General features: G+C 54.2%; 2 protein-coding genes across 2 annotated transcripts; both read right to left on the reverse strand.

The window, feature by feature from the left end:
* Nucleotides 1-1,638: 1,638 nt before the first annotated feature.
* MOGAT3 (monoacylglycerol O-acyltransferase 3) lies at nucleotides 1,639-6,238 on the reverse strand. The gene is made up of 7 exons (XM_066382316.1): nucleotides 5,932-6,238; nucleotides 5,587-5,694; nucleotides 5,430-5,500; nucleotides 4,955-5,159; nucleotides 4,515-4,689; nucleotides 2,558-2,760; nucleotides 1,639-2,468 (listed from the first exon to the last, which is right to left on the reverse strand). The coding sequence occupies exons 1-7, from the start codon at nucleotides 6,002-6,004 to the stop codon at nucleotides 2,314-2,316; spliced, it is 990 nt and encodes a 329-aa protein (XP_066238413.1). The 5' UTR covers nucleotides 6,005-6,238; the 3' UTR covers nucleotides 1,639-2,313.
* Nucleotides 6,239-6,566: 328 nt separating this feature from the next.
* Nucleotides 6,567-8,567, reverse strand: LOC136403509 (2-acylglycerol O-acyltransferase 2-B-like). Its single transcript, XM_066382317.1, has 6 exons — nucleotides 8,416-8,567; nucleotides 8,042-8,220; nucleotides 7,713-7,917; nucleotides 7,359-7,533; nucleotides 7,083-7,267; nucleotides 6,567-6,834 (listed from the first exon to the last, which is right to left on the reverse strand). Exons 1-6 carry the CDS (start codon nucleotides 8,495-8,497, stop codon nucleotides 6,680-6,682), a joined length of 981 nt encoding a protein of 326 aa, XP_066238414.1. The 5' UTR covers nucleotides 8,498-8,567; the 3' UTR covers nucleotides 6,567-6,679.
* Between the last annotated feature and the right edge of the window lie 1,773 nt (nucleotides 8,568-10,340).

Below are 10,340 nucleotides of genomic sequence, written 5' to 3' on the forward strand. Positions count from 1 at the left end.
CTAGTGGCCAGATTGTGGCTAGCTGGACCTCCCAGGATAGAAGGAAGAACATGGCTGCATGGAGGCCAGCCTGCACTCCAAGTGTATTGGGCCAAGGGTGCTCACGGCTGCAGCTGGTTGTTTCCATCCCTCTCCCTACCACCCCAAACGAGAAGAGTGAAGAGGCTCTTACAGAGAAACCTATGGCGAGTGCATGTGCAGAAAACCAGGAACAGCTGATGAGGCAGAAAAAGTACAGAAGCTGTTAGAGGGGACTTAAGGGAGAACTCCAAAGAATCCATGAGAGTACCCAGGAGGAAAAGACTTTGAAGATCTGGAGGCCCAGAGAATACATTGTTATTTTATGTCAGTGCAGTCAAGAACTTTTAGGTCCCCTTTCCCTTCTTCTGTCTCACACTTCAACCCAATGAAGACTAGAACAGCAGCTAGCAAGGGATGGGGAGAAAAAAGGTAAACCGAACCCCTTTCTACTCCACCTTCCCCAGCTGCCACTTCAGGGCAGACGGGCAGCCAGCGCACTTGCAATCAGCCCTAGCTGGAGAGGAAAAATTCCTTCCCTTAGATGAAGATGCAAGCGTTGATTATGAACTAAACATCTCTACCTACTAACTTAAAGTGAATGTAGAGCTTAACACCTGAGAATGACCCAGATAAGCCATGAGACTGCCCAGATCTTCATCCAGGGACAAGAGAAAATTCTTCTATTAATAAATTTTACAGGAAAGTGGGAGACAAATACAGTTGCATTCCAATTACATTCCAACAAGTTGTCTTCTTCTTATTCTTCTTCTTCTTCTTCTTCTTCTCCATCTCCTCCTCCTACTCCTCCTTCTTCTTTTTCCAAGTGAGAGGAGGGGAGATAGAGAGACAGACTCCTGCATGTGCCCCAGTCAGGATCCACCTGGCAACCTCCATCTGGGGCCGATGCTCTGTCCATTTGGGGCCATGCTCACAACTGAGCTACTTTTAGTGCCTGAAGTGGAGGCTCCATGGAACCATCCTCAGCACCTGGGGCCAATGTGCTAGAATCAGTCTAACCACGGCTGAGGGAGGAGAAGAGAAAGGGAGGAAAAGCAAATGGTTTCTTCTCCTGTGTGCCCTGACTGGGAATTGAATCTGGGACATCCACATGCTGGGCTGATGATGCTCTAGCACTGAGCCAACTGGCCAGGGCCTTCAATGATTATTCTTGTTTAAATCCTGCATACAGACCCATAGCTTGTCGACAAATAGGACTGACAAAAGTCAGAGGATGCTATGTCCACATAAGGACCCTTAGGCTGTTTAATCCGACCCTCTTGTTTCACTGATGCCATGTCTATAGTAACGATGGTGATGATAATAGCAACTCCCTTTGGCTCATATTTTGCCAATCTCTGTTCTAAGCTCCTAAATCTTAATTCTTTAATCTTCACAATAGTCCTGCTTTTTTTCCCTTTTTTTCTTTATTCATTTTCTAGAGAGGAGAGAGAGAGGGAGAGAGAGAGACAGAGAGAGAGAAGGGGGGAGGAGCTGGAAGCATCAACTCCCATATGTGCCTTGACCAGGCAAGCCCAGGGTTTCGAACCGGCGACCTCAGCATTTCCAGGTTGACACTTTATCCACTGCGCCACCACAGGTCAGGCTAGTCCTGCTTTTTAAGTAAATGAGTAAATGGTGATGTAACGCTTGGCTCACAGTAGGATTTCCTGTGGGTAAAACAAACCCTCGCCTCATCTGGTTTCCCAGTCCCAAGTAAACTTAAAGGAGGAGGGGGTACAGAAGCAAGCTATGTATGTAACTGTCTTTCCTACCACTGGGGATCACTCTAATCTCCATACTGTCAGGTTCCCTTGACCAAGCTCAGCTTTAGCTCATACTGTTCCACTACTCACACAGTCTTCTCCACTGACCTAAATCCTGCTTACCCTTCAAAGCCTGCCCTTCTTGCAGCCACCCTCCGCAACTCAGTCTGAGTGCTCAACAGCTCTTAGCTAAGTAGATGCTTTCATTTACAGAGGGAGAAGGGGCCCAGCAAAGGGAAGAGACTTATGCAAGGTCGTGCAGCATAACTAATTCTCACTGGAAGGAGAATTTAGAGTCATGATACCCAACCTCAGGCAGGAACTCTGTGGCACACTAGGATGCATGCTGACTATGCCTGGGCTTGCTAACTCCCAGAGCGAGAGCGTCAGCTCTGTGGGCACCCTATTACATAGCAGTGGTGGGAGAAAACTAGCTTTTATTGAAGGACCAGACATGACAGCAGGTGGGAGTGTCTCAGTGAGCCGGGATCAGGAGCTCAGGGGCTGAGGGGCAGAGGCAAGGCCAGGGCTATATGAAGGTGAGGTGAGTAGAAGCAGGGACACCACAGCTCTCCTTGTGCTCCTCAAACAGTTGCTCCAGAGCCTTCATGTAGAGCATGTGGTAGTGGTCAACTTCCTCGTCAGTGGGGTGGATGCACTGGGGCACGGGGATGGGGCGGCCCACTGCAGGGAGAGGGGAGACAGGTGAGGTGAGAGGCCTTGGCCGCCCACACGGCTGACGGCAGCTTTCTTCCCTGGAGATGAGGACTCACCTACGGTGGTGATGGGCACAGGGAAGGGCAGCAGGCCCCAGGAGTTGGCTGAGAAGAAACTCCGGCCCCAGAAAATGCAAGGAGAAAAACCCATGAGCTTCTTGAAGATGATCTGACACAGATGCTGCCAGGAGTCTGCGGCAAAAACCTTAAGTCTGAAGACCTCATTCTCCCCAAAGGAGTACACAGGCACTAGGGAGGCCCTGGGAAGGGGAGGCGGTAGAGAAGAGGGGTGGTCAGGCAAGAGGCTCTTGGAGTACCCCAAGGTGGGAACCCCAGAGAACAGCATATCCCCCCATACCTCATGATTTCACCTTCCAAGGCCTTTAAAGCAAATGACAATGGTTACAAAGAAAGAGCTAGAGCCCTGTTCGGGTAGCTCAGTTGTTCCAAGCATCATCCCGATACACCAACATTGCAGATTTGACCCCTGGTCAGGGCACATACAAGAATCAGCCAAAATACCTGACCAGGCGGTGGCGTAGTAGATAGTGTCATACTGGGACGCAGGGGACCCAGGTTCAAAACCCCCGAGGTCCTCAGCTTGAGCGCGGAGTCACTGGCTTGAGTGTGGGATCATAGACATGACCCCATGGTTGCTAGCTTGGCCCAAAAGTCGCTGGCTTGAAGCCCATGGTTGCTAGCTTGAGCCCAAGGTCACTTGCCCTGCTGTAGCCCCCTCCACCTTTAAGGCACTTAGGAAAAAGCGATCAATGGACAACTGAGGAGCTGCAATGAAAGACTGATGTTTCTCATCTCTCTCCCTTTCTGTCTGTCCCTATCTGTCCCTCTATCTCTCTGTCACCAAAAAAATAAATAAATAAAAAAAATCTGCCAATGAGTACATAAGTAAGTGGAACAAATAAATGTTTCTCTCTCTCTTCCTCTCGCTCTAAACTCAGTCAATAAACAAGTTTTTTTAAAAAAAAGCTCTGGAAGGCCTGGCTGGAGAGCTCAGTTGGTTAGGTTAGAGCATCTTTGTGAAGCACAGAAGTTGCCCGTTTGATCCCTGGCCAGGGCACATACAGAAACAGATCGCTGTTCCTGTCTCTCACTCTCTCCTTTTCTCTCTCTAAAAAAATTAATAAAAAAAAAAGACCTAGAGGAAGGGACTCACACATCCTGAGAAACAACTGTGTACTAAACCTTCATATATACATTTCCTCATCTAGTCTTTACAGTTACATTGTTGCAAGGCAGGTTTTAACTCTATTTTGCAGGTGAAGAAACATGCCTACGGTCTTGCTTTTGAGATAGTGTCAGAGAAGGATTTGAACCTTGTGCTTCTTTTTTTTTCTTTTTCTTTTTTTTTGTATTTTTCTGAACCTGGAAATGGGGAGGCAGTCAGACAGACTCCCGCATGCGCCCGAACGGGATCCACCCGGCATGCCCACCAGGGGGTGGTGCTCTGCCCATCTGGGGCGTTGCTCTGTTGCAACCAGAGCCATTCTAGCGCCTGGGGCAGAAGCCAAGGAGCCATCCCCAGCGCCTGGGCCATCTTCTGCTCCAATGGAGCCTTGGCTGCGGGAGGGGAAGAGAGAGACAGAGAGGAAGGAGAGGGGGAGGGGTGGAGAAGCAGATGGGTGCCTCTCCTGTGTGCCCTGGCCGGGAATCGAACCCAGGACCTCCGCACGCCAGGCCGACACTCCACCACTGAGCCAACTGGCCAGGGCCTGAACCTTGTGCTTCTAATCTGAAGGGTCCTGCTATTTGCACGACGACGCTGACTGTCTTGGAGGAGGAAGCCTGGAAAGTGGGCACAGTGCTTGGCACAGAGTAAGCCCTCATGCACTGGTGTGAGCTCCGTCCAGGGATGAGGGGCAATGTGGGCTCTGGGAGCACACACTCCCACCTCCAGGGACCTGCATGTGTAGGAATGGAGTGTGTACCCCCAGACACACTATAAAGTTCTAACCATTAACAGCAGCTGTGGACTGGGCACCAGCAACCCACTCACCCATGTCTCAGTGCCAGGCGTACAAAGCCTTTGCGATTCCGGAGAACGAGGTGATGCTCCCCTGGAATCGCATACAGGGACTCATGGGCACCCCCAATCATGATGACCACGGCTTGCCCACGCTGGGGCTGTGACAGAATATAGTCCAGGCCCTCGCGGTTCACAGAACATACTCCTGCAGGCATGAGGAGGCGTGGAGTAGTCACCACCCCATCCTTGGCTCCGGCCCCTCACCCCACCCTTTAGTATCTGAAGGTGAGCCCCAGATCCCATTCCTTCCAACCCCCCCTACCCACCATGCCCGTGTCTTTGTACTTATGGTGTCTGTTCCAGCAAGGACACCATAGGACACTTGCTCCAAAGCTATTCACTGATGCTCACTATGAGTCTATCCAGTGCTCACTATGAGTCTATTCCTGGCCACTCAGCTGGAGGCTCACCAGCGCACATGATGTAGTCTCGATAGATTGGGAAGTAGAAGAGTGTGGCCAGCACGACTAGTGAGGGCCGAAGCCCAGGGAAGTGCTGGGAGAAGCCGTTGCCCTCGGTGGCGAAATTACAGAAGGTTCCGATGCACATGATCCCATGTGGGTGAGAGCCAAACACATAGTTCCGGTCAGGGGGCAGCTCCGCTGTTTTCACCAGCTTTGGGGTGTTGGGCAGGATGAAGGAAAGAAGGCATAGAGGTCAGGGCACTGCTGAAAAGTGTTGCCCTCTACCCCAACAGACTTCAGAGTTCAAGGTCCGAGGATAAGGGCAAGGGCACAAGGGCCCACTATTGAAAACCATCCCCCCCCCCCCCATTGCCTTAGCTTAGGCAGTTGGGGCTCGGGCTCTAGCACAGGGAAGGATGAACAGGTAGGAGAGGTGGGAAGAAGAGGAGGCAGAGAGTCTCCCTGGAGGGTAACCTGTCACCTTAATAGGATAATAATCCCTTAGGTATTTCCAAATGGTCCAGTTCCTCATCCACTCAGACCGCCTTCCACCTTGGGGCAAAGAGATGTGGGTGGAAGAAACCCTGGAGGCACCCAGTTGCCATCTCTCACTACATGGGCCCCTTTCCAGCACTTACCTTGGTTGGGTGTGTCCCAGTCTAGGAAGAACCATGCCAAGTAGAGAACAGAGAATGACCAGAGGGATGTGAAGAGGAGGGAGAAGATAAGAAGGAATGAAAGAAGGCCTTAGTGAAAGATAAGAAAGAAAAACAAATTAGCTTTTGAAACGAAGTGGTTTTTATCCAGTGGTTCTTTCCCACCCTCACGGATCCTATCCTCCCGCTATTTCCTAGCCCCACATCAGCCCTCTCCCTCTCTCTTTGCCCTTAGGCATCAGGTGAGTGGACCGCCAGCTTTCCCCTGCCCCCAGTCCCTTCTCCCCCGGTTGACCCCATGCATCCATGCTCTCCCACTCTTCTCACCCATGAAGAGGAAAATGAGCACGTAATGGTAGGCGCCCACTGCTTCCAGCCACTGTTTCCGCAGAGTTTTCATGGTGCAGGAGGGTGGCAGGAAGGTGGAGACTCCTATTCCAGTAGCTGCCCTCTGCCAGCAAGACCCCAGGAACAGGAGGACAAATGATGGTTTTCCAAGGCGCCCAGGAAGGCTTTCCCGTCTGAGAGGCCAAGCCTTTGGGACCTCCGGGATTGCGTGTGTGGGGGGTGTGGGGTGGGGTAGAAGAGCTGTGGACGGAGCGATCCTTGGATCCGGATGTCTTCAGGCTGTTCTCCGTCTGATCTTTGAGCTTCCTGAGTCAGTCGGGGCTGGCTGCGGGGCGGGTCTGGGAGGAGCGAGGGGCTGTGAGAAGGAGGTGAAGCAACGAATGTGCGGAGGAGACTAAGAAGGCGCCGGAGAGGCCCAGGATTGGGCCCCAGCCTCTGGCGGGAGCCATAAACCCAACTGAGACTGTCTGATATCGAATGAGGCTGAGCAGGCCCCTGACAGATGCCCGGGATCTTTTTGTGGGTCTCCGAGAGTATCAAGGCCACCGGGTGCCTTGGCCAGGCTCGGAGGTAGGGGGGCAGGCTGGGTTGCAGCGCGCGCAGACCTTCCCGGCTGTGCACAAACACACACAAACAGCGCAGATCTGTTCCCGCTTTTAATTCCACCCCCGCCCCCCCCCCCACAGTCATCGAGGGGGCCGGGGAGGACTGGGAGGCAGTAGCGCGCCTAGGTGAGGACGAGGTGCTGCTCCGCCGGGATCCCGTAGCGCGCCTTGTGCTCTTCGAACAGCCGCGTGAGCCGCTCAACGTAGAGCGCGTGCAGAGTGTCCACTTGCGCCCGGCTGGGCCGCGGGCTCTTCTGCACCGGAATCGGAGCCCCTACTATGGGAGGAACGAGAACCAAGAGAGGGATAACTGGGACTCCTAGTCCCCTTCCCTCCCGCCCGCTGCGATTGTCTGGAGCAAAGGTCACGGCGCCGGCGACTGTCAAAGGCCAGCCTGGCGGCCAGGCCGGCGTGGCCACACGCGGCGGACAGCCGGGTTTCAGGCCTCAGCCAGCGACCTGCATAGCCGGGCTCGGGGACCCCGCGGGGGACTGAGGTCCCGGGAGTGGGCGGGCCCCAGCTCACCGACCGTGTGGATGGGCGTGCGGAAGGGCAGGAGGAGACCTAGGCGGCCATGAAACAGCGGCAGGGCCACGCTCAGCAGCCGCTGTAACGTTTCCTGAGCCCTCCGAACCCACGAGCCCGGTGGGTTCGGAAACTGCTGGAAGAGCTCGTTTTCCCCGAAAGAGAAGACAGGCACCAGAGAGGCCCTGGGAGAGAGAGGCGCGCCTGATTCCGGGCCCCGGGGGCGCGCTGCGCTCCTCCCGCGCGCCCCCCTTCGGCCACCTGCAGCCTCCTCACCCGTATTCCAGCGCCAATTTGACAAACCCCTTCTGATTCCGGATCCTCAAGCTCAGCGCTCCGGGCTTTGCCTCCAGCGACTCCAGGGGCCCTCCAACCGCCACTACGGCCACCTGGCCGCCCCCAGGCCGGGACAACAGATAGGCAGCGCTGGCCTTGTCAGAGGACACCAAACCTGGGGGGTGAGGAGGCAAAGGCTGGGGGGTGCTGATGCCCGGATCTTCCAGAGGAGAGGAGAGGGAGGAGGGCACCAGAAAGGTAGAGTTGGGACTAGGAGTCTCCAGACAGGAGGAAGGCAGGTAAGAGGTGAGAGCAAGAACCAGGTCTCCTGGAGTCGGGCTCGCCACTCCTCACCACTACACATGATGTAGTCCCGGAAGAAAGGGAGGTGAAACCAACAAGGCAGCATGAGCAGGTGCGGGCAGAGGCCAGGGAAGATGCGGGAGAAGCCGGTGGCCTCTGTGCAGAAGTTGCTGAAGGCCCCGATGACCAGGACGCCGTGAGGGTGGAAGCCGAAGAGATAGTTGTGGCAGGGATCCAACTCTGCGGTTTTAACCAGCTGGGGGGGCAGAAGGTGCACACCCCACCCTGGCGGTGAGATTGGACTTTTGGGGATGACGATAGGAAGAGTCGATTCTGTATTCCTGCCCCCAACCCAGCGCGCAGCCTCTGGGGGCCCTCACCGAGATGGGGAAGTAGTCCCGGAAATGTCTCCAAATGGCCCAGTTGCGGACCCAGGCAGATCTGCGACCCCCTGTCTGTGGCGTGTCCCTGTCTCTATAGAGCCAGACCAAGTAGAGGACTGCCAGTATCCAGGCTGGGCCTAGGAGAAGGAGGAGCAGCACCGCCAGGCACACCTGGGCTGCAGGATGGGGAAGGGGATATCAGCACCCAGGCGTATAAGTCCCAGATTTCCCCTTGCCCCCACTTCCCTGTCCCACCTCATTTTTTCTCCTTTAAGGATTCTGGAGATCCCTGCCCCACCTCCTCCCTTGTGTTAATGGGGAAGCAGAGGCTCAGGTTGTGTGAGGTTAGGTCCAGGGCTTCAGAGACTCACCCAGTCCCAAGAAGGAGAAGACCCATTGCAGGACAGCAAACACTTGGAGGCACTGGCGTAAACGGCTGGAAGAGGCCGGCATTCTGCGGTGGGTAGTCGCACAGGGGCCACCTTGCCTTCTTAAGCACACCCGTCTTTTGGCCCAACCCACTGGCCTTGACCCCTGGTCCTGGTTCCACCCACCCCATTTTTGTCCTCTTTGCTGACTTGCACACTAGAATCCGCTGAGCCCCTGCACGGAAGGGTTAACCACTACCTGAGCTCATGGAAATGAGCAGGGTTGACGGGCTGGAGGTAGGGGTGTGGGGGTGGGGTGGTGAGGCAGGTCTTTGGACTTTGTGGGGTCAGGACCTCTGGCCTCTGTGAAGAGCTGGCTAGCAGAGGTCTATGAAAGTGGGAGGTTGCTAGAGTTGCGTGTACCACGAATGGCAGGGCTCCCAACATGCGTGAGAACAGCCTAGGACTCCATGGGGAGCCGCTCCAGAGGGAAGCGCTTTGTGGGAAAAGTGAAGGGTTGTTGAGACCCTCAAGAGAGGGCCCTCTGTGCAGTGGGCACACCCTCCAAGTGGATTGGGGCCCTGCCCTCCTCCCTCTCCTCTCCTCTGAAAGATCCAGGCATCAGCATCCAACCTTTGTCCCCCCCAGCCCACACCAGGTTTGGTGTCCTCTGACAAGGCCAGCACAGCCTATCTGTTGTCCTGGCCTGAGGACAGAGGCATGTAGCTGTTTCTCCAGGTTAGGGAATGTCACTTCTTCTTTTTTTTTTTTTTTTTTTCTTTTTTTGTATTTTTCTGAAGCTGGAAATGGGGAGAGACAGCCAGACAGACTCCCACATGCGCCCGACCGGGATCCACCCAGCACTCCCACCAGGGGCAACGCTCTGCCCACCAGGGGGCGATGCTCTGCCCATCCGGGGCATCGCTCTGCTGCGACCAGAGCCACTCTAGAGCCTGGGGCAGAGGCCAAGGAGCCATCCCCAGCATCCGGGCCATCTTTGCTCCAATGGAGCCTTGGCTGCGGGAGGGGAAGAGAGAGACAGAGAGGAAGGGGGGGGTGGAGAAGCAAATGGGCGCTTCTCCTATGTGCCCTGGCCGGGAATTGAACCCGGGTCCCCCGCACGCCAGGCCAACGCTCTACCACTGAGCCAACCGGCCAGGGCCGGGAATGTCACTTCTTTAGGAAAGTCTGACACACAACCCATCAAGTGCCTCTGTCACATGCTCTCCTAGCATAAAATATTTTCCTTCCATTATGGGGATTTTTAAAATAAGGTCTCCCCTAAACTGTAAGCAACAAGAGGCCATAATGTACTCATCACTGTAGACCTTGTGGTGGGTGCCTGGCAGATGGGAGATACTTTGTAAATGAATATACCCACTGTAGGAGACAGAATAAACCAGAAATAAAAGGAGAAGAGGCCATCAGTGATGAGAGAATCAGGCCAGGACAGACTGCTCAGGCTGGCACACCCTTTCTGTTCCATTCTTGCACAGGCTTCCTTGTCCAGGTACCTTATCAGGAGGCACTTTCTTGTCTCTGCTTAGCCTACTTCCATCCACAGGGCATGCGATAAAGGTAGTGGGAGCCAGAGTCAGATGAACTTAAAAGTCTAGCCAGATATTAGAGAAATGCAAATCAAAACGGCAATGAGATACCACCTCACACCTGTTCGATTAGCTGTTATTAGCAAGACAGGTAATAGCAAATGTTGGAGAGGCTGTGGAGAAAAAGGAACCCTCATACACTGTTGGTGGGAATGTAAAGTAGTACAACCATTATGGAAGAAAGTATGGTGGTTCCTCAAAAAACTGAAAATAGAACTACCTTATGACCCAGCAATCCCTCTACTGGGTATATACCCCCAAAACTCAGAAACATTGATACGTAAAGACACATGCAGCCCCATGTTCATTGCAGCATTGTTC

Source organism: Saccopteryx leptura, chromosome 4 (genome assembly GCF_036850995.1).
Source record: "Saccopteryx leptura isolate mSacLep1 chromosome 4, mSacLep1_pri_phased_curated, whole genome shotgun sequence".
NCBI classification, from domain to species: Eukaryota; Metazoa; Chordata; class Mammalia; order Chiroptera; family Emballonuridae; genus Saccopteryx; species Saccopteryx leptura.